The following is a 24,825-nucleotide window of genomic DNA, read 5'->3' as shown; positions in this document are numbered from 1 at the left end:
TCAGAAGGAAACAAAATGTCTGGTTTCTTCAGGAATATGTTAGTAAAAGCAATGCTGTGTTAGCATAAGCATTAAAAAAAACAAACCAAACCAACAAAAACCCATCTTTGAAATTGGCACTCAAAAATAATTGAGACAAGATTAGAAACAGTTCCAGGAATTTTCTCCTTGCAAATGGAAACTGTATAAAAAGCCAAAGAAGGCAACAGAATCAAAATGTAGATTTGTGCTTAAAAGAGTCAAAGGTGTTTAGGATCATACATTCAAATTCACAAAAATGAAAACTTTAAAAAACAAAACCAAGCCCTGCCTAAGTCAACATCATCTCTAGGACCCTGTGAGAGTCCTGAGGAATCTACTTCTGTGGTCAGAACACCCCAAGGAGCGCTTGGCCCCAGGAAAATCAAAAGGAGGCCTTCTGCCCTGCCCCTGACCCCAGTGCCCAGTGCCCAGTGCAGAAACAAAGGAGGGGGGAAAGAGTGGACTTAGTATATTCTCTAGTCCTCTCTGAGGTAAAGGCAATTAAAACGCTGAATTCCTTCTCTTCCCTGTGGCTGATGGGACTCTTTAGGCAGCTGCATACATCTTCCACGGATTTATTGAGTTGGAGGAGATGGGAAAAAGAGAATTAATCTCTCTCCCCACTGGTTCTCCTCCCCCAAGTATCGATGAAGTGGATCAGGGAGGGCTGGAGGGTGAACAGCAGTTGTGTAATGAAAAGACAACCTTCCTGTACAAAATAGACTCATAGTTATTCTAACTTTGAATAAGTTTGCCCAGGCTCCTCTCTTGGAGCAACCAAGCAGAAGGAAGGGGTCCGTGTTCCCTTAAATTCTATCTAGAATGAAGGAGGAAATGTGGAAGAAGATCAGAGTCTGGGAGCTGATGACATCCTAAATTTTTCTCCTCTGATCTGAGGGGCCTTTAGAAAGAAGGAGACCCCTCAGGGCACATGGTGAGGGTCTTTCTGGAAGGAGACAGTGGGAAGGGAGGGTCTTAGCAAATTTGCTTGGAGGACAAGAATTTAAATCTTTTCACTAGATCAGCGGAAGGTTTATTTCTCTACACTTTGTCCTAGCCCAAGGCACTGGTGTTAATATCCACTTGGACACATGATGTGGCTTAGATCATTAGGCAGAACAAGAGAAAAATGATCTAGTCTAGCAACCGATGAATGGGAAAAGTGACTCTTGAAGATTGTGACTAGAGAGGTCTCTGGTCTAGGAAGCAGCCCAGACTGCCCCCAGGGAAACCAGGAGCTAGAGGTGGTCTTCCACAAAAGCCACGCCTTCATTATATAAACCATCAAAAACTTTCGGGGGTTCTAAGCAGGTCTATTTGGCAACGAGAGGGCACAAAGCTTTGGGAAGAGAGGGCAGACTGCTCGGTGTGTGACTCCATCCCAGGCCATTTTTTTGGTAGCTATTTTTTAAAAAGAAGCCTAAGTATTTTATTCTTAAACTGTGCCACACATAGTGCGATGAGTTGAGCATCAAATCGCTTCTCCCTAGAACACAGCTGAGGGGCCAGGCCAACTAAGGGGCAAGGGACCTAGGGCAAAAACTTTTCTCAGTACATAGCCTGTTGCCAAGGACTCTCTGAAAGGAACCACTGTCTAGAGGGGACGTTGGTCTCGTAGCTTTCTCCTCTGGGTGCTGTCATTGACTCCAGAGAGAAGAAGTCCGTATCCCACTCAGGTTCTTCATGTGTTAGGCTGAAGAGAATCTGCTTGGAGGTCCCCAGGCTGGAAGGAAGAAGGCACAGAGAAGGCAGTTAAGCCTGATCAGGGACTGCCCTCCAGCACCACAGATCCCAAGAAACCTTTGACTTTCATTATTTCCTGGGAATGCAGTGGTCGTTTGCCAAATGTTGAACTTTCCTGCTGATGATATATTGTTGGCATGGAGAGAGGGGAGTTATAGCCATGGGGGAAGGAGAGGCTTACTTAGAGCATTCTAGCTGGTCCTTCCGGTGAGGCTGTCACTTTAAAAGGAAGGAAGGGCAGTGTAGAGATGCTCCTGTTTATAGAGACAGCATGCTCTCCAATGGAAAGATGACTTAAAATAGAAATGCTCTCCAATGAAAAGATCACTAGACTCAAGAGTCAAAAGAAGAGTTAAAATTTCAGCTCAAGCTATGTTTCAGTGGGCAAGAATTTAACTTCCCTGTGTCTTAGTTTCTCCATTTGTAAAATAGGATAATACTTGCCCAGAGTGGCTAAAGAGCTAGCCTTGGAGGCAGGAAGACCAGGGTTCAAGTCTTGTCTCTGACAGTTGCTAGTTGTGTGACCATGAGAGTGGTATTTAACCTCTTAGTGCTGGAGAAAGCTCACTGAGACTAGAGATAGAGATGGAATCTGTGGTTTTACTCACACATAGGAAACTTCTGATGGAGAGGATTTATATTTTTCTAAAATTATAACTTATAGAAAAGTTGTTGATATGCATCAATGGATGCAATTTCCACACTGGGGAGTTCCCAATACTGTTGAAATCACAAGTCTAGAATTAAAAAACAAACTCCCGTTCCTCACCTCTCAAGCTTGTTTGGAAGAAAATACTCAGAAAAAACCCCATAAAACAATAGAAACACAAACTATTCTTAGTTATTATCTTAGGGCCGCTAAGTGGCACAGTGGATAGAGCTCTGGGCCTGGAGTCAGGAAGACCTGAGTTCAAATCCAGCCTCAAACACCTCCTAGCTATGTGACCCTGGGCGAGTCACTTAACCCTGCTTGCCTCAGTTTCCTCATCTGTAAAATGAACTAGAGAAGGGAATGACAAATCACTCCAGTATCTTTGCCAAGAAAATCCCAAATGGGGTCACAAAGGGTTGGACAGGACTGTCTGAACAAGTCCTTTTCTTAAGTACTTACTCTTTTTCGCTGGCTTTGGGCTTAAATTTTAGGGTATTGAAGGCACCCTCCACTGCCTTGGGCAGGTAAATGGGATGCCTCTCCAGCCTCCTCTGAGTGCTGATGGTCCTCCTCTCAACGTTTTTCCGAAGATGATTTTCCACTATGCGAATGGTATGAGACGTGATGTCTTCCGAGTGTCTTCGAGGGGCCCGAAGGATCCAGTTGGAGTGCAAGCTGTGCTCCTGGGAGCTGGTGGCCACTGCAAGAAAGGAGGGATTGTCTACAAGATGGCTCTCTGACCGGACAAAGGTGAATCACAATGCAGGAACAAAAAGAAAATACAAAGACAGTAAAGAAAGTAGCTGAAAAGTTTAAGATATTTCCTGTTTGGGGACAAAAATGGATATCATTTATTTGTTAGGAGGGAGCGCTTCTATGGGAGAGAGGGAGGGAGGGAGTGCAAAGGTGGCAAAGGTGTCAAAAAAGGATAAAGGATGTCAATTAAATATTAAAAAAATACACAGAACACACACAAATTTAGAAGGGGACAAAAACAGGGTGATTTTGTTGTTGTTCAGTCACAACTGACTCTTCTTGACTCCATGGGCTATAATATAGCACACTAATGCTGTCCGTGGGATTTTTCTCCGAAAAGATATTGGAGTGGTTTGGCATTTCCTTTTCCCATGGATTAAGGCAAACCCAGGTTAAGTGACTTGCCCAGGGCCACACAGCTAGTCAGTGTCTGTGAGGCCGTATTTGAGCTCAGGTCTTCCTGACTCCAGGCCCAGAGCTCTATCCACTGAGCCACCTTGCTGGCTGTTAAAACTTTATTAAACTTAATGTATGCTTTTAATAGATAAACTATGTTAACAGAAGTTCATGGTTTCATATACAATTCTCTTTTGTTGTATTTGGAATGTTTGTTAATTATCGTTAAGTTCATAACAAAAAAGATTTTTTAAAAGAACATTATTTCCAGCTTTTGAGAGTCAAAACAAAGGTATAACTCTCTCAGAAACATCTCCACTAAACTCTAACAAATAACAGATCTCAGATCTCAGCCTAAGGAAATCCAGGGGAGGGGCACTGTTTAGGAACGTTTTACAGAATCCAGTGATGATCAAAATATCCTCCACATTGCCATGAAGGCCAGACCAAGGACAGCATCAACAAAAGAGCTTAATTCACTTTGGGCATTGGCTATACTTCACAAGAATTGTGGGATAATCATGCCAAATGCTACCATATCCCTAAATTGGTCCAGATTGAATAAAGACAGGAAAGAAAACACCATTTAATTAGACCAGTGTTAATAAATCATATTTCAAAGTTGTTAGAAGGTAAATAGTAATTTTAAAGTGAGGCTCAATTTACCCACCCACTTCTTTCAGGAAAAGGCTAATAATACACCCTTCTGAGAAAGAAAGTATTCCCTCAATCTTTTCTGAGAGTGGGTGGTAGGGGGAGAAGGGTGGGGCAGTAATCCTTCTTAAATCCAAGTGCACCAGAGATTGTCCTGAACTTTGTCTATGGAAGGACTATGTTTCTAATGGCGGCAGCAGATACTGTTGGGCCTGGAGACAGGAAGACCTGAGTTCAAATATGACCTTAGATACTTGATAGCTATATACCTTGGGCAAGTCACTTAACCTCCATTTGCCTTGGTTCCCTCAACTGTAAAAAGAGAATAATAATACCTTCCTCCCAGAGTTGTAGGGAGGACCAAATGAGATATTTGTAAAGTGCTTATTATCACCATGCCTGGTATATAGTAGGTGCTTAACAAATGCTTATTTCCTTCCTCCTTTCTGTGTATACTATAGGTTCATGGGTTAAGCGTTGTCAGAGGTCATCTAGTCTAATATTCTCATTTAAAAAATGAGGAAACTGAGGCCCAGAGAGGCCATGACTTGTCCAAGGTCACACAGGCAGTAAATAATAGAGCTGGGATTTGAAGTGAAATTCTCAAATCTCAAATATTCTTCAAATCCATGGTCTACTTCCTATTCAAATGGATGAACGATATGAGGCTGTGGAAATGAGGGCGACAGTCAGTCATTTAATAAACAAGCATTTATTAAGCACTGACTGTGTACCAGGAACAGTGGTAAAGATACAGGGCACAATATAGCACCAGCAGAAGCAGCCCCCCCCCAAACTTCCTTTAAAACAGTGCCTGGTTTATTTTTTCCTTTGTATTCACAGCACCTCAAACCATGCACATAGTAGGTGCTTAATAAATGTCGAATTGAATGGCATTGGAATAAAGGATACAGAAGAGTTGGAATGGCATTTGAGAGACTTGATGTGGGTGGGGCTCTCCAGGAGGCACTGTTGGGGTCCCCAGAGGGAAGATGGCAACATCAGCCTATGGCCTTAACCAAGCTCCATTTCACCACCCACTTCACGTGTCTGGTGAAGTTACCATCAAAGTCGACATCTTCATTTGGGGGCTCTGCCAAAGGAGCTCGGGGACATTTCTCTGTCTCCAATTCAGCAATGATGGAATCGAAGAAAGCGATGGCTTCCATTACATCGGCATTCAATCGTGGGGCTTTCTTTGGTGCTATTTTCTGTAATACAACAGTAAGAGGTGAGAAGGTACTGATCCACTGTCATCCAAGAAGTTAAGAAACAAGTGCTTGCTGAATTGAATTGTTACTCAACTGAGCAATAACAGTCTCAAACTGAAATAAATAGTGAGTCTTCCATTTGCAAATTAATGGGATTTAAAGGGTGTGTTTCAGTGAACATTTGCTGGAGTAAAGTCAGGTATCACAGAACCACAATTTGACCAACCGAAGAACACCTGTCTCTCAGAAAGACACACAGTAAAAATAATAACTGGCATCTATTTACAGGCATACCTCATTTTATCACTCTTGGATTTATTGTGCTTTACATATATTGGGGTTTTTTTTGAAAGAAATTGAAGGTTTGTGGCAACCTTGCCTTAAGCAAGTCTAACGATACCATTTTTCCAATAGAATGTGCTCACATTGTGTCTCTGTGTTGCATTTTGGTAATTCTCACAATATTTCAAACTTTTTCATTATGATTACATCTGTTGTGGTGATCTGTGAACAGCGATCTTTGACATTACTAGTGTAATTCTTTTGGGAAATCATGGACTGCGCCCATATAAGACAATGAATTTAATAGATAAATTTGTGTGTTCTCTTGTGTGTTCTGACTGTTCCACCAACCTGTCATCCCAGTCTCTTTCCTGCTCCTCAGGCCTCCGCATTTCCTGAGACACAATAATATTGAAATTAGGCCAATTAATAACCCTACAATGGCTTCTAAGTGTTCAAGGGAAAGAAGGAGTCAACTGATGTGACAAACTTCATTGCTGTCTTATTTTAAGAAACTGCCACAGCCACCCCAACCTTCAGCAACCACAGCAGCCATCAACATCAAGGCAAGACCCTCTACCAGCAGAAGATTACCACTCGCCAAAGGCACAGACAATGGCTAACGTTTTTGATTAATAAAGTATTTTTATTAAGATACATACATTTCTAGATATAATACTATTGCATACTTAATAGACTACAATATAGTGTAAATATAACTTGTATGTGCACTGGGAAACCAAAAAATTCACGTGACTCGCTTTATTGCAGTGGTCTAGAACTGAACCTGCAATATCTCTGAGTTATGCCTGTAGGATTTTAAGATTTGCCATGTGCTTTACTTAGGTTTTCACACCTGAGTTTTCACTGATCTTTCTCCGTCCATGATTTAAAGTTATTTAAACCTTAGTTGCCCTGGGGCAGTTGGCATATTCCCTCCCCAACAAAGTGATAGTTCATGCCTTTAAAGTTTATGCCATTTCTTTAAGGTATACTGTTTTAGGCAGTCCTTGATACATGCCCCCCTAGGCTACTGCCTATAACTTCTCTTGGGCCTTTTCCCTTTCAGAAAACTATGAACTAGGACACTGAAAATTTTCCTCAGTATATTAAATGGCCTCTCGGCCTCCTTGCATCTGTTACATTTCTGTGCAGGTTACCATTGTCATTGATAGAAGAAAAGGAGTCACTTTGCAAAAAAGTAGCTAGGAGAAAGAATATTGCAAAGCTGAAGTATTGAAGTCATGCGATATTGGAGCTAGCTTTGGAGTCTAAAGTTCTGAGTCAGTTCTGCAGCTTATTAGCTATGTAACCCCTTGGTCAACTCTCTGAGCCTCAATTCCTACATCTATGAAATAGGCGTAATACTTGGCTATCTAGATAATATGTTGTGAAGATCAAGTAAAATAATATATGAAAAGTGCTTTGTATGTGATGACATTTCAACCTATTTCAGTTGATCTGTGACTTCACTGGCATGAGCAAGCCCTTCACTAGTGAAGATTGGTATCCATACCTTAGTAGAGATGGTATAATGTAGTGTTGGGCAGCTAGGTGGTGCCATAGTGCACAGAGTGCTGGGCCTGGAGTCAGGAAGACTCATCTTGGTGAGTTCAAATCCAGCCTCAGACTACTAGCTGTGTAACCCTGGGCAAGTCACTTAACCCTGTTTGCCTCAGTTTCCTCATCTGTAAATGAGCTGGAGAAGGAAATGGCAAACCCTTCCAGTATCTTTGCCAAGAAAATTCCGAAAGGGGTCACGAAGAGTCTGATAATGACTAAAAAATTCCTGAACGACAATGTAGTGTTATACACTAAATGGTATGCTGGATTGGGGGTCAAGAAGATCTGAATACAAATCTTGCCTATGACACTTGCCAATTGTGTGGCCATCAACAAGTCATTTAACTTCAATAAGCCTCAGTTTTCTCATCTGCCTTTGGGCTTGTTGTGAAGTTCAAATGACATAATATATACAGATAACATATACCAATATATGCAGACTTTAAGGGTTGTATGAGTTTCAGTTATTATTATGGATACCATAAGCTGCTGTGCCTGAAAAAGTCATTATCTCATAGGCAGCCTCCTAGCGACCAGCCTCTGCAGATTCAATTAAGTTTCTCCTCAGACATTGATTCTGACAAATACTCTATAAATTTGAGTTCTTATTATCGAATGGGTTGGGGTAACAAAAGAAAGAAAAAGAGAGGAGGGTTTTAATGACTTTTCAGGAAAGGAATATACAGATTAGAATCCCACCATGGGGGCAGCAAAGCAATTTCAGTTGCTAAGGGCAAAAGCCACCAGTTTCACCAGCTCCTCCCAGTCCTTTTTAGCCTAGAATTGTTTTTCTTGGTAACCAGAGGCATTAGAAGCCTTGAAAAGAATCTCCTTACCCCAGCTCCCTTGAAGTTTCATTAAGCGGAGTCCCTGGGATGACTGGAATAGAACCAGCCTAGTGACCCAGAGGTAAGACAGGATTTAAAATGAATGTTTAGCCTTGACTTAAAAATAAGAAATTAGACTGAGAGAGTTGGAGTAACAGCGGGAGAGGGAAAGGAGTTCGAAAAACAAACTTAAATGTCTTAAAGTTTCTCTAGCCAGCTGGCTGGATACAGTTGGCTAGGGCCTGAAATCACAAAAGAACTAAATAGCCCTTGTTGCTATGCAATACAAAAACTATTAGACTTCTCCCTTAATGGGGGAAAAGTTCAAGCAGCAGCTGGCCATAGAAAACATTAGAGACATCCAGCAAAAAGAGTGTGGAAGAAAGAACAGAAAAGCAGAGGAACCAAATTCAGCAGAGACCATTAGAGATCACTGGTGGCTTTCTGGTCGGGGGAGCAGAAGCCTCTGAAGTGTGAGTTGCCCTGGACGTATTTCCCTGGCACATGGTTCTTCTCCCATTGGTTGTGTGATCACCTGTGGGAGAATATACCCTCTTTGGTAAGGGGAACGGGAGGGAATCTTTCTTGTAACATCCTACTATGCTATTTAATAAAATAACTTTTGGTTTGAGGTAATGTGTCCTCTGGTTTGCTAATGAAAGAAATGTGTGTGGGCTCACTGATCGTGGGCTCATGAATGATTATTTACCCTCTCCCAAAAGGGCCTTGGACCTGGGGCAGCCTTCAGGGGACACCAGGTGCTTCACCAATGATAGTTCCCCGTTATATATTGCTTTAGAGTTGGCAAAGAACTTATCTTACATCAACCCTCTGACGTAGGTGGTATTATCTTTATTGTACCAGGAGTTAAATGACCTGGTCAAAGTTGCCCAGCAAGTGGTGGTAGATCCAAGATTCTAATGCGGTCTTCATTATGTCTCATAACCCCTCAATGTCATGGGAGTTATAGCACATATCTAATAGATAAGCTGTAATCCAATCGAAGACAGGAATAACAGTAATTAATAATAATAATAATATTAGCAGCTAAGATTTATATAGTGCTTACTATGCGGCAGGCACTGTGCTAAGCTCTTTACAATTATTATCTCTTTTGATCTTCACAACAACCCTGGGAGGCAGGTGCTAGTATTATCCTCATTTTACAGGTGAGGAAACTGAGGCAGACAGAAACTAAGTGACTTGCTCAAGGTCGCACAGCTAGTATCTGAAGCTGAATTTGAACTCAGGTCTTCCTGACTCTCAAATTCCTATCTCTCAAATCACCGTGCTCCCTAGCCAACTAAATAAGGAAATAAATGAATGGGTGGATAGGTAGATAGACGGATAGATAATAAGACAGAATCAGCATGTAAAGAGACTAAATCATGGGACTGAGGATGTAATATAAATAGTTAAGTCTAAAAAAAGAGAAAATGGGAGGTTGACTAGAAATATTTATGAATTCAGGTTGACAGAAGCAATTATAGATGTAATTTTTTATTTCATTTGGGAAATGTAGTTTTAAAGCTGAATAGGAGTAAAACATATAGCTTGGCACGATGGGAAACATGATGCTATTTCTGTGTGTGTGCATGTGCATGTATTTAAACACACATCTGGCCTTGTGATTTCTTTGGTACAGAAAACTCTCAGGTAAGGAAACTTTCTACCAAAGCATGTTGGCATCTTCTCTGAAATTTCTACTCTTAAGGAGCTGACTGGAGCAGTGCTATCAAAATCAAATAGAACAGGACCATATTGACTTAGAAAATCACAAATTAGCATTATCTATGTTTTATTGTATTTTTATTATTGTTTTTTAAAATTTCCAATTGCATTTTTAATTTGGTTTGTGCACCACTGGGTAATGTTGGCCTCGTGTAAGCTCTCAGCCCCATGTTGGATACTTCTGGCCTACAGATCCTAGAAGTTATGCCCAGGACCATACAATCAGTATATGTCAAAGGCCAGATCTGAACCCAGCTAGGTGGCTCAGTAAATAGAACTCTGGGCCTGGAGTCAGGATGATCAGAGTTCAAATATGGCCTCAGACACTTAGTAGCTGTGTGACCCTGGGCAAATCACTTAGTCTCTCTTTGCCTCAGTTTCCTCATCTGTAAAATGAGCTGGAGAAACAAATGGCAAATGACTCCCTTATCTTAACAACAAATTCCTGGCTCCAAGGTTGACTCTCCAAGTGCTCTGACATGCTGCCCTTCGCACATGTATCCAAATACATGAAATTCATATTTCTATGAAACTATTTTAAATAAGTTGACTTTTTTCTTTTATGTTTATAGAGTGTGCTTTTAGATTTGAACCACGACTAATTGCTTCTCTTTGTCATGAGAAAATAAAGAAAACATCGTTGAAGCATCTTGGCAGGCATCTAAAGCTCTTTAGGTAAGCTGAAACTTGCTGTAAACGTCTACCCACAATTCCACACAAAAGGAGTAATTTGGACAGATTCCCTCTTCAACAAGGTCATTTCCTAAGCATGTTTCATTGAATCATGAAACAGGAATAACAGTCTTTGGAGACATTTTTATTGGAAAAGGGGAGGGGGGGAGTGAAGCCATTTAAACACTCCAAGTTTTAAAAGCCAAGAGTGGCTTTAAGTAGTAAGCCTGTTCATATCCACTAGTTCTCATTTGCCATATCTGGTATTCCATTATAACCGTGTTTCTGAACTTACATCACAGATTACGGAACTTGAGAGCCAGGAGGGTGTTTCAACAATCCGGCTAGCAGCTGCTGTGGGCGTGAAAAACGAACACAAGCCCAATAACGGGAATGCTGCAAGCCCAGGTTCTTTTGATCTGCTTTACGAAGGAAAGCAACCTTAAGGGGTTAACAATCTCAATTTAATCAAACACGCAAATATCACTCACTCCGCTCAGGGGGAAAAGGCAGCACCCTGAGCTTCAGAGCTAACACAAACAAATTACAAACATCCACATCTGATTCAAATCTCATTCATAGTTACCAAAGTTTAACAAAGTCCCAACATCCGGGTTTACAAGCTGCCCAGAGCCTCCACATCAGCACACCTTCAAGAGTGAGAGCCCTAAGCAAATAGCTCTGTCTTCTCTTTTTATGCACTCATTAGCCATCATCAAATGTCATCTGAGCAACCAGAACTTAAGCTCTTACTATTGGCTCTGGTCTTAGCAACTCCCCTTGGGACCCCGGGGGCTTCGCTCCCACATCGGTTTAGCACCTAGTAGCTAGGGGTTTTGGGCCTACTTGGGATCGAAGATATAATCAGACCTCCCTTCATTGGCCCCACCTGGAGCCCCACCTTAGTTACCAATGCAGAGGGGACCTCAAGATGAGGCCTTAAAAAAAAAGTAGTGACTTGGCCAAGGTCATATATCTAATAAGAGACAGAGCCAAGATTAGGCCTTAGGCAAGATGTACTGGAGACAGCTCAAACCTGCCAGTGAGAGCTGGCTGTTAAATTTTCACTGTGAACATTTACACTTCAGAAATCAGCAAAAAATTCAAACCAGAGCTTGATTTATTATTGTATTCATTGCCTAGAGCAGACTTGAGAAAGAGAAAGGAAAAAAAGTGTGAATAACGTAGATTAAACTTTAAAATGTGTCATGCCTACATCGCCCCACCCCCAGCCAATTGTTAAACATTTGCCAGCACACCCCTGAACCCAAGTCTTCTGACTTTCTGTCTCTGTTCATCCGTTATGTTTTGCTCCACGCATTTCTTCCTACTTAAAAAAATAAAAGTTCCTTTAATTGCATTGAAATGTCACAGCTGCAGTTAAGAGACAGAAAAGTCTGCGGAGGCTAAAGCAAACAGAGGGAAACACCATCTGAACTACTTAGGCTGACCCCACAGGGAAAAGAACTGTAAGTCTCTAGTTTCTTGCAATTCCGGGAAATCTCTGATAAAGGACAACCCTTAACACGTTTTGTTTAAAAAAGATATCTCCGGGCAGCTAGGTGGAGCAATGCACAGAGTCAGGAGGACTTGAGTTTAAGTCTGGCCTCGGACACTTGGCAGGCTTGCTAGCTATGTGACCTTGGGCAAGTCACTTAACCCCAATTGCCCTGCCTTCCCCCTCAAAAAAATAAAAATCAAAAAGATATCTCAGTCAAGACAGAGAGAAGGCACAAAGGGTATTGTGTTGAATCCGGAGTCAGGAAGCCCTGAGTTCAAATTTTGCCTCAGACGCTTACTGGCTACGTGACCTTGGCCAAGTCATTTAAACACTGTCTTTGTTTCCTAGGTTGTGAAATGGGGATAACAACAGCCCCTACTTCCCAGGTTTGTTGTAATGATTAAATGAGATAATATATGGAAACGCATCCTGCCTCAGACATTTACCATCTGGAGGACACTGGATGATCGGCTTCACTTTTAGTTTCTTTATGTATAAGATAGAGATGATAGGAGCACTTCCCTCCCTCCGAGGGTAGGGCAGCTTGGTGGGGCAGTGGATGGAGCTTGGAATCTGGAAGACTTGTCTTTCTGAATTCAAATCCTGCCTCAGACACTTTACGAGCTGCGTGATCCTGGGCTTAACCCTGTTTGCCTCAGTTTCCTCGTCTATAAAATGAGCTGGAGAAGAAAATGGTAAATCACTCCAGCATCTTTGCCAAGAAAACCCCAAAGGGAGTCATAAGAGTTGGACACAACTCCAGAATGACTGAACAACAAACCCTCGGAAGATTGTTACGAAGAGCTTACAAAGCACTTGGCCAGCCCTAAAGCACTATGTAAATTGTAGCATTTATTACTGTAGTTGTAGAGATAGAAGAGACTCCAAAAGTGATCTAATCCAACCCCTCATTTCAGAGATGAGGAAAGTGAGACCTAGGGAATTCAGGGGACTTACCCAAGGTCACACAAACAGGAAACCTATGAGTCTGGGTTGGAACCCAGGTCTCCTGATTCCAGAGCCAGAGTTTCACAGAATCCCTGCTTCCTTCATTCAGGTGGTTTGCCAATTAACCCTTCCCTTGACCTGGTCTATTCATTTCTAAATGACTAGAAAGCCGACATTGGAACTAGACTCAAACCAGTCTGAACAAATGGTCTTGTTTCAACAAGGGCATTTGGACGCTTAAAGAATTGATTTAGTATTGATCTCTTACCTTTCCAAGATTTAACAAAAGAAACCAATAGGAAAAAGAGCTTGGCCTTGTTCACTATTCACACTGTTGGGCAGAAACCACCTTTAGGAGACACTGCTACTGTTTCTCTGGAGTCTTGTGAACCTCTTATATCATGTGGAACTGTCCCTGGGGTGGGGGGTGGGGGATATCTTCGCATGTAAACTTTTAACTAAATAAATCACTGTCGGGCCATTGTCCTATCTTCACATCTCAGCTGGGGCTTACAGCCTGTATTGCCAGCATCCTTTGTGCTCTCAAAAGTTGGCTGGCCAGGTCTCTAAGCTGCAGCCCAGCCTCTTACTCCAAACATAGGGACATTTTACTGGTTTCCAAACTCATTGGCTCTAAACCTAGAGGCTTCAGGAGATCTCAGGAGAAGCTTCAGGCTTCTCCTTCCCTCGAACTGTGTACCTGGTACTGTTCCAGCCACACCTGAAACTTAGACAAGTGAACGCATGAGCTGACCTAGAACAGACTGCTCTTCTGGGTCCACTTCAGAAGCCTCCAGTGGGCTATTCATCCCTTTATCATAATAAAGCTGATTTCTGTTGGAAGAACATTTGAATCCTGATTGTGACTGAAAAGTGAAAAACGGGCAATCATACATCATTAACTGAACATTGTTTATGCCTGACCAATCTGTACACTGAGGGACCAAGTCTCCATTATTCAGAGATCAATCCTTCCCACGGAAAGGTCCCTTATAAACTGGTCATCTTGCCTACCCTCCTTGGCCAGACACGTTGAGTCTAACCAATTTATTAGTCATTGAAAGTATAGCATCTGTAGCAGGATCTCTCCCTCCATCCCCCCAGCACTAGAGGCACTGGGTGGCATTTTGGACACGACTGGACGTGGATACAAAAAGGCTTGAGTTGGAATCTTGCTTTAGACACTTACTAGACATGTGACCCTGTCCAATTCACTTTACCTTCTTGAAACCTGTTTCCCCACCTCCAAAGTGGGAATAATCTTGCCTGTCACAATAGCTTCTCAGATTGATCAGGAGGTTGAAATGAGATAATGTATGGAAAACATTCCACAAAGTTTAAAGCCCTGTGTAAATGCTGGTTGTCATTATGATAACAAGGTAGCTGCAGCTCAGAAAGAAGAACATGGGATTTGGAAATCAGAGGGCCTAGAATGAATCTCGGGTCTGCTATTTATTACCTTTGTAAAGTAAGGGCATTGGATTAGATGTTCTTTGTTCTCTAAGGATCCTTCTAGTTATAAATCCTATAATTATAATAGCTTTAAGATTTTAAAAAGCACTTCCCATGCATAATCTTGGGGCAGCTTAGTGGCCCAGTGGACAGAATGTGGGCCCTGGAATCAGGAGGACCTAAGTTCAAATCCAACCTCAGACACTAGCTGTGTGGCCCTGGGCAAGTCTCTTAACCCTGTTTGCCTCAGTTTCCCCATTTGTAAAACAAACTAGAGAAGGACATGGCAAACCACTCTAGTATCCTTGCAAAGAAAATCCCAAATGGGGTCACAAAGAATCAGACATAACTGAAAAACTCAACAACAACAACAGCAAAAATGTATATGTATATCTACATACACGTGTGTGTGTGTGTGTACAAAGCTAATAAACAGCAAACCCAAGACTCATTCTAGGCCCTTTGATTGCCAAATACATATATATATATATGTGTATATATATATGTGTGTGTGTATATATATATATATATATATGGAGAGAGAGAGAGAGAGAGACAGAGAGAGAGACAGAGAGAAACAGAGAGAGAGCGAGAGAGAGAAACAGAGAGAGGACAGAGAGAGACAGAGAGAGTCATCTAAGTTTCAAAGCTGAACTCTTCCAGTCATGACCACGACAACCCAAATAGATTTTACTTGACTATACTTCTTTGTTATAAGGAAAGGCTTCATATGTAGGGATGGCAAATGCAGGGATAATAAAAGAGTCATGATCATGGTGCAGATAAGGGAGCACTATAGAAAATAGATAAATGACACATTTTAAAAATACACAGGAGACCAGAGAGGGATTTGGGGGAGGTGTGGCACATAGAGGCAGAGCAATGTTGGAAGTACCATGCAACATTTAATATATATTAAAAGGAACAAGCTATTTGTTGTAGATTTGTGTTTTCTTGTATTATTGCTATTTTCTAGACTTCTTTGGGTATGGAAATGTTCATGTTTGTTGGTAAATTTCTAATTCATAATAAAAACTATTTAAAAGGGAAAAAAGCTGAACCTTGGCTATTCACTGTCTATATGGGGACATTTGCTTCCAAAGTTGGCTGACCTCAAAGGATGGAATGAATAGTCTCTTCCTTGTGATATGTCCTAGATCAGTGACTGTTAAACTTTTTCACCGCACACCTATCCCTTCTCCCAGCCCCCTGCTCTGTACCTCTACACCCATTGATCTCAGGATTCCTCCTAACTTACATCAGACCCCCATCAAAGGAAAATGTAGCAGAGTCCACATACTGCCAAGAAAAGTGGATAGAAAGGAATGCTTTTTGTCTGTTTTCTTACTGGGACAAAGGAGAATGTTTGTAGGGGAAGGAGAAGATAGAGTGAAGTGATGGTGAAGGATAAGGTAACAGAGAGATGGGAATGGAGTGAAGGGGCCTCAGAGTAGATGCTTGTTGACTTGTCCTAATGCAATGTTTATACTATGGGGTGTCCCAAAGGTCTTAGTGCAGTTTTACTAGCTTTAAACGATTAGTTTTAAATTAACACTAATAAAACTAAAACTTTTTCATCTATTACTTCATTATTATTTCATCTATTATCTATATTTCATCTATTTTCATCTATCTATTTTTCATCTATTAATTTATTTTAGTGCAGTTTTAAGCTATTAAAACTGCACTAAGACTTTTGGGGACAGGCTGTATGTAGCCTAGGAAACTACTAGAGTCAAGGTCCTTGGCTGCAAAAATAAAAATGGAGGGGCAGCTAGGTGGTGCAGTTGATAGAGCACTGGGCCTGGAGTCAGGAGGACCTGAGTTCAAACCCAGTCTGTGTGACCCTGGGCAAGTCACTTAACCCCAATTGCCTCAGGGCAAAAAAGGAAAGAGGATGCCAAGGAGCAGGCCCTCAGTCAAGATCCGAAGACTTTTAGTTCAACCTTCTTGCTTTATAGATAAAGAAACTAAAGCTTAAATTTTTTTTAATGAGCAGGAGACTTTCCCATGGTCACACGGTTAGCAAGTGTCAGAGGTGGGATTTAAACTCATTTAAACTTTGTATCTATCCACTTTGCCACACTATCCCTTAGTGGTTACAACATGCTTAATTGAAACAATTAGGTAGTGCAGTGGATAAGAGAGCACTGGGCCCAGAGTCAAGAAGACTTGGGTTCAAATTCAGCTTCAGATACTGTGAGTGTGTGTGTGTGTGTGTGTGTGTGTGTGTGTGTGTGTGTTTGGCATTTTCTATAAGGTGGAATAAAGATTGTCCCATACTTGATGAATATATATTTTTTACTTTGAATGTTTGTATGAGATCTGGGGAATTTTTATATCTGTATCTCTGGGAACCTAGACATGAGTTGTATCCAACTAGTGTTGGACAAAGAAAGGTATGATTTAATGGGTTCTCCCCTAAGATTGAACATATGAGCCCAGAGCTTTAGTGTTCCAGTAAATAGGTTGTATACAAATAAAGAAACTGAGACGCAGAAAGGGAAAACTTGCCTGAGATCAAATGTCCAGTAACAGCCAGGGGATTGAACCACATAAACCTAGAGCTTAACATATTACATACAGATTACATACAGACAAAGAAACTGAGGCACAGAAAGAGCCTTGCCCAACCTAAGATCAAATAGCCCATAAGGGCTATGATGAAAACCTCGGTCTCCCAATGCCTCCCTCAGGACGCCTTTCACTGTATAATAGTATCTCTCTTCTCCAGAGGTTGTCAAGGTACTTGAGTAACTAAATTCCTTTAGGTGGATGAGGTCCAAGGCAGGCTTTGGCTATATTGAGTTCATCGTTAGAACCAATACTGATATGGGGAGTTTCCAGTGTCTATCCAAAACGTTGCTTCTCAATCAATCTTGCCTGTTCTCTAGGGCATTTTCCCCTCTTCTCTGGACTGCTGCCACGGGTTTATCTCTTCACTAAACCCAGAAGCCTGCATTCCATCCTCGGGTTTGTTAGTGTCACACGGAGCAAAGGGACAGTGTTCCATGACGCAATGGCTCCTTTGTGCAACCCTACAGGCAGCTCTAAATAGAATGGGTCTTTTCTTCTGCCATATCACATTACAGGCCCTTGTCTAATCTGCTGTCCACACTTAGCCTTCGGTGGTTTTCAGAATTGCCCTTTTCAAGCTTTCACCCCCTTCCCCAGGTCTGCATTTCAAATTGACTTCTTTCACACAGCTTTCCAAAGCCCACCGGGTTTCTTGTCCAAATTTCTAATTTCTCGAGGACTGTGGATCCTCTTCCTAAGCTTGCTCTTTGCAGCATAACATCCCTGGTTTCACTCTTCAACTTCCCTCCTTTTCACCCTTTCACTCTCAGAACTCTGAACCTCCAGGATCAGAGACATGGAGCTGCAAGAGACTGTAGAGGCAATCCAGTGCAAAGCAACTACCCCATTTTACAGATGAGAAAACTGAGGCCCAGAGGGAGAGTGACCTGCTCACATGGCTAATAAGTGGCAGAGACCAAATTCAACTCAGGCCTCTAATTCTAGTCTTGAGCACTGTCTGCTACCACACTGTGCACTGCACTGAGGCTTGCAAAAGGCTCATTGTGGTTCTGTATGTTCTGTTCTTCTGAGACTACCTACCTCCTTCTTTACCTGGTAAGTCTATATCTGTATCTATATCTATATCTATGTGTATATATGTACCTATATATGTATATATTCTCTGTGTGTACATATATGTGTGTATGTATGTATATATACATATATATGTATATATACTATTTCTTTTTTTTTTAGGCAATTGGGGTTAAGTGACTTGCCCAGGGTCATACAGCTAGTAAGTGTCAAATGTCTAAGGCCAGATTTGAACTCAGGTCCTCCTAACTCCAGGGTCAGGGCTCTATCCACTGAGCCACCCAGCTGCCCCTCATGCTCTTTATTTTCATGTTTTTCTCATCATTTACAAATTGTCTTTCATAGAAAATCACTGAGTCAAATTAGAAAGATCTGGGTTCAAGTCCTGCTTTTCTCTTTGTCATAGTCTGGACAAATCAATTAACCCTTAAATACCTTCCCAAGGGATCTTTTAAGAAAATGAGTTATTGATAAATTGATGAGTTGCATCAGGGGAGGGAACTTCCACACCGAGAATTCTCTATTCCAATGAACTCATAGATGTGGACCAAAAACAAACACACACACACACGCATAGATAAATAGATATGTACATATATGTACATATATACACATACATATATATATACATATATGTATGTGGATGTGTGTGTATATCTACTATCCACATATATACCATTTAGCATACTAGATATGGCATATATCATATATGGTATATAAGGGGCAACTAGATGGTACAGAAGATAGAGTGCTGGGACTCATCTTCCTCAGTTCAAATCTGGCCTCAGACACTCACTAGCTGGGTGACCCTGGGTAAATCACTTCATCCTGTTTGCCTCAGTTTCCTCATCTGTAAAATGAGCTAGAGAAGGAAATGGTAAACAAGTCTAGTATCTTTGCCAAGAAAACCCCAAATGAGGTCACTAAACACAACTCAAATGACTGAACAAAAATGGTGGCATATACTATCTATGGCAGTATATTGTAAAATATTGAAAGTATATCATAGTAGACATGTATATACTTATAAACTACGAGTGTATAATATATGTATATGTATCTATATTATGATATAGTAGACTACGTGGCATATACATATATACTACAGATTATATGTGTGTATAGTGTGTGGATATATGTATACTATATACTCAACTACATGGCATATACATCTATAACATGTGTGCATATCCATATATACTCTAAATGTATGTATGTATATACATACATGTGTATATATACATACATATATTTATGAAATTTGAAGGGGGAAAATTAGCAGGCTTAATCCAGGAGATATCATAATCTTTATGGCTAGAAGGAAAACTCACAATGATAAAATCAAGAATTTGTTAGATATTGAAGCATATATAGGGTGTCCCAAAAGTCTTAGTGCAGTTGAAACCTTTAATAGCTTAAAACTACACTAAGGCTTTTGGGACACCCTGTGTACATATATTCCCCATCAGAGTGGTGACCAGGTGGTTTTGAATGATCTAGTTGGGAATCCATTGTAACTTTAAAACATTTTCCAATCACCAAATCAACAAATACCAGATATTATAAATTTAAACATAAGGACTGTGAAGAGTCAGAGTGGAGAATTAATCAAAATGGGGTAGAAATAATCAAGGAAAACTTTCTGGAAAAGATGAGTTTTGAAAGATGTAATGAATTGGTGGAGAGAAGGCTGCTTGTCACATACCTCCCAGGGCACAGGAAGGAGAAAAAAACCTCCTTTTACCCCCTCACCAATTCAACCAGATTTTTTTCCTAGAGAAAGGAGAGATGATGCCAGCCACCAATGCTGTAATCTGGCTCCCTAAAAGCAAAAATAAAGAGAAGGAAGCAGCACAATGGAGTGACTGTTGGAGCGACCACAAGGTAAATGCTAATGATTCTGTTGTGTATTCCATGGGTAAGTGGAGTTGCCTCCCTACAAACCTCGCAATGTCCATCTCTATGATTTGTATGGAATAATAGACTTTGAGAGAGAAAAAATGCTCATTGACTAACTCAATCACATGAGAGAAAGGCAAAGAATGGGATGATACTGGCTGACCAATTCAAGTTTAAAGAGTCTGGAGCAAAACATTCATGGCAGCACTTCCTGTGATAGTAAAGAAATAGTAATAAAGTGGGTACCCATTGATTGTGTGAATGGCTAAAAAATTTGGGATACATAAATGTATTGGATTATTATTGCACCAGAAGGGATGACAAATATAAGAAATTCTATGAGATATGGGAAGACCTGTATGAACTGATGCAGAATGAAGTTAACAGAACCCAGAAAATAATATACCCAATGACAACAATAATATAAAGGTAAAGAGAAATAAAATAAAGATGAGCCCTGTGTGTAATTATGATGGTCCATCTTGTTCCCAGAGAAGAGATGGGAAAGAGCATCTCTCTCTTTCCTTGAAGAAGGGTGTGGGCATACTGTATATGATGTCAGCTGAGTTACTGTGGTGATTAGTTTTCCTTAATTTATTTTTCTTTGGTTTGTTGGTGGGAGTTTGGTGAGAGGAATGTTTAGAAATTACCATAATATAAAGCAAAAAGGATCAATACTCTAATCCAACAATAATCTGGATGAAGCCGTTTTCTTCCTCATTTCGCATACGCAATATGGTATGACCCAGGGCAGATGGTCACTTAGTCTATATCATTTAAAGTACTAGATCTAAAGAAAATTGTAAAATTAATTTTGTCTCAAGTTCTCATTTAGCTCCTCCCCCTCCCCCTTTAAAATTTAGCTCCTTTGTGGTAATCCCCACCTCCGTGTTTTCAAGGGATCAATGACCTCATGACCCTCAGATATCTTAATAATGTCCCCTTCTAGACAAGTGCGACTAGGTGGAACAATGGATAGAGCACAGGGCATGGAGTTAGAAAGTCCCAAGTTTAAACCCACCTTAGACACTTACTAGCTCTGTGATCCTAAGTGAGTCACTTTACCTGTTTGCCTCAGTTTCTTCAACTGTAAAATAGAGATAATAATAGTGCCTATCTCCCAGGGTTGTTGTGAGGATCAAATGATATATTTGTACAGCTCTTAGCAAAGTGCCTGGCACATAGTTGATGCCTAACAAATACTTATTTCTTACCTTCCTCCTTCCCTTCCTCCTTCCTTCCTTCTTTCCTCCTCCCCTCCCCTCCTTTCCTCTCTCCTCCTCCCTCCCCCTTCTTTCCTCTTTCTGTCCCTTCCTCCCTCTCTCCCTTTCTCCCTCCCTGCCTCCTTCCCTTCCTTCCTTCCTTCCTCTGTCCCTTCCTCTTTCCTTCCTTCCTTCTTTCCTCTGTCACTTTCTTCCTCCCTCTCTCCCAGTTTCCTTCCTTCCCCTTCTTCCCTTCCTCCCTTCCTCCCTTTCTTATCCCTCCCTCCCTCCCTTCCTTTCTTCCTTCTTGTTTTAGAACTGTCCTAATTCATTCCGTATTGATCCTGAGGTCCATTCTCTCAGGAACCTTGAAAGCTTGATAAATTAATTGGAGCTAAGCTTTTAGAAGTTCATTAATAATGAATTATTACTTCCAGATGATGTCAATATTTTTACAAGTGACTTTACACTTAAAAACAGTTCTTCCTCAAGCTCTAAAGCTTCTTCTCCATCCCTGGCATCTGTACATTCTCAAAAATCGTAATTACCTATGCCTAGAAAGCATTCTCTCATCTCCTTTATTCAGAATGCTTGTCTTCCTTCCAGACTCAGCTTGAATCTTAAGATAACCTTTATGTGTGCAAGTCACATACCCTCAGTAAACTATAAGTTTTTTGAGGGCAAGAAACATTTCATTTTTTGCCTGTTTAATCTCTATTGCCTAGTCTGGTGCTTGGCACATAGTAAGTACTTGATAAATATTTGTTGAATTGAATAAAATTGAACCCCTACAAGTCCCTTATCTTCAACCAGGTGCAGAAAACTAAAACAACAGTAGCTGACATGCCATTTGACGTGAATCGTTCACAAAGTAGTTCTTGTCCATTTGGTTACAAATTACCAGCCCTTTTATAAAATATGCAGGCCCTTATTTTCTAGAACCACTACATGTTATCATTTTCCCTGCAACACTGAGGGATGCCAGTGTCAAATGTTTCTTCAAGAGAACCATTAGCATACTCCTGTATCCTCTACAATATGCTTATCATGTACCATTTTGTATTGTAATTATTTGTGTATGTTGGTTGTAAGCTCAGAGAGGGAAAGGATTACATCTTAATTGAGCTTTTTATCTCATCCAGTGTTCTAAACCCAGTTTACTCTTAATAAATATTTTATTTAAATAGTTGTTGAATCTGAGACCCACAGGGAAATTCCTTCTCAGAATCTGTGACTTGACTTTCCCACTCTGGAGTCCTTTCTAAAGTGCTTATAGACCCAGACCTCAGGCCATTGACAGTTTCTCCACAGAACCCCAATGACCAGAGGCTGCCAATGAATCTCGAAAAGAACATGGAGGATGGACACTTCCCACATGACTCTCAGGGAGGAGCTTTTTCAGTGATAAAATAATGCAGTCAACTGAGTTAATCTCAATTCAATATTTATTGGCCCCCTACTATTTGCAAAGCTCTAAGCTTGGTGTGATGTATGACATAATGATGAGTAAGATAGGGTCCCTACACCAAAGAGCTTACGATCTAGAAAAGACAATGAGACAAGCAGCTACATCTAAGCCATTAACATAATCCAATTCAACAAACGTTTATTAAACACCCACTACTACATGCAGACTGGGGACACAAAAATAAAAAATGGCATCTTTCCTGACCTCAGGGTGCTCATAATCTAAAAAGGAACTGCAAGGAAGATCATGAAGCACAAACTCTCTTCTCTGCAGTCTTTGGCCCCTAACAACTGCTTCCCAACAGATGACTGACATGGAGGGTAGGGGGATAATTTCTGAAGGATTTCCAAAGTTTTTATATAATCTTTACTCCATTCCCCAGATGTTTCTGTAAACTCTATTCTATACCCATACCATGGCCCCTACTCCTAATCTACCTGTTTCCATTCAGAGGGTTAAAGGAGTGAGAGAAAAAGGAAAAGGAAGGGGATTCACTCTTCACAACATATTGATATTTATCATCAGTGATGATACCAATAAATTCTTTCTGGAAGGGAGATCAATGTATCATAGCCCAAGAGCCATGATTGGCCTCAGAGTCCACATAGTCCAACCTCCTCCCTTTACAGAGAAGGAAACTACTGTCAATGAAATTGAGTGAATTCCCCAAGGTCACAAAGTTAGCATCAGAGGTATGATTTAAACCTAGATCCTCTGACTCCAAAGAGGGTTCTTTCCGTTGTAGCATGGTACATCTAGAATGGTATAGCAAGCAGAGCACCCCAGGAGGATACTGTAAGTCATTCTTCCTCTTCTTGTACAAGTGCCAAGGGACCTACTGGCCTATTTTCAGGGTGTTCAAATCATTCTTTGAACTGCTCATCTTTGGAGCTAAATACAGATGGTTTAAATTAGACTGACCCACGACACCCGAGATTTGGCAGGCAGTCAATCAGTCATTCAACATTCATTGAGTGTGCACTGTGTGTGCACAACACGGTTGAGAATTATAGACAAAGTAGAAAATACAAGACCTGCCCCAGAGTGGTTTATCGACTAATCACCGGGGTAAAGAGAAATGAAAATACAAAAGAACGCACAATAACAGAGATTCAAACCCATGAACATGACCAGTTTCAGGACTACAATGCTGAACATAAAACTGATGAAAGAAGGGATGCAATAGAAGGTGTGTGATCTACCCTCTCTTTTAGTCTCCACATCTTCATAAAATAGAGATAATAACACCTGCTGTACCTACCAGGCCTTTTGTAAGGGCCAAGTGAAACAAGGTTTATGAAGGCCATCTTTAAAAATATAGAATATTGGATAAATTCAAGGCATTCCAACAATCGTAGGTATCTCCTGAATTTGAGTTCTCTCTCCTCCATGTATACTGACTTGGTTTCTATGTGAGTCACTGACTGTCTTTGTGTCCGTGGAAATACCCTCAAAACACCTGGATTAAAGAGGAGGCCTGAAGTTAACTCTCTGGCTTGGTTTATATCATATAAATTTGGATCCCTGGAAATATCTGATTTTATCTGAATTTTTTCTTTTTATCTGAATGTCAGATATTGTGTAGATATAGTTATCTGCCTCTGCTTCTCTTGTATTAAAAAGTAAAGATGATTCTAGCCCTCGTTCCTCATGTTGGGGAAGAGGAAAGAGAGTGCTCTGAGGAATAATTGGCAAGTATTTAGAAATTAAGTAAATAACCTGGACAGTGAAAGCGAGAAAATAGACAATACTTAGAAAAAATTATGCCAGGCAATCAGAAAGAATCTTATCTACCTACCATGATATAGATGTGCTTACCTTATGTTCCTTAAGAGGTAATGGGCCAAAAGGTTTTTTTTCTCCCTTGGAAGATTTGGAAGAAGTTGAAGAAATCCCATGGGTGCGACTGGCCTTCAATTCATTGAGGCTATTGAGATATTTTTTCCTCAAGGCTAACAGGTCCTGTAAATACTGCAAGCAGTCCTGAGTCCGGGAGTAGGTCCATGCTTGATCCTCTTCATTCTGCTGGTAGTACATGCTGGTGTCGATGCTGGTAGTGCTTTTGTATTTTTTTAAGGACTCACTGAATTTCTCCCCATTGCCTCCTACAATGTACACAGAGCTACTGCGGATCAGCCTTACAGTTGGGTTGGTTCCATCATAGTAAGAGCTTTCATCAGTCAGGGACTTTCTCTGGGTATTGGACTGAAAGATGGAATGAATCTTTCTAAACAT

General features: G+C 40.9%; 1 protein-coding gene across 1 annotated transcript; it reads right to left on the bottom strand.

Annotated features, from left to right (window-relative positions):
* Positions 1-1,569: 1,569 nt before the first annotated feature.
* C2H13orf42 (chromosome 2 C13orf42 homolog) lies at positions 1,570-24,825 on the bottom strand. The gene is made up of 4 exons (XM_036743906.1): positions 24,409-24,825; positions 5,286-5,433; positions 2,876-3,116; positions 1,570-1,744 (listed from the first exon to the last, which is right to left on the bottom strand). The coding sequence occupies exons 1-4, from the start codon at positions 24,823-24,825 to the stop codon at positions 1,570-1,572; spliced, it is 981 nt and encodes a 326-aa protein (XP_036599801.1).

The sequence above is a fragment of the Trichosurus vulpecula genome, chromosome 2, assembly GCF_011100635.1.
Source record: "Trichosurus vulpecula isolate mTriVul1 chromosome 2, mTriVul1.pri, whole genome shotgun sequence".
Taxonomy (NCBI): Eukaryota; Metazoa; Chordata; class Mammalia; order Diprotodontia; family Phalangeridae; genus Trichosurus; species Trichosurus vulpecula.
Note: the sequence above shows the minus strand (reverse complement) of the source record. Positions and strands in the feature narration are given on the sequence as shown.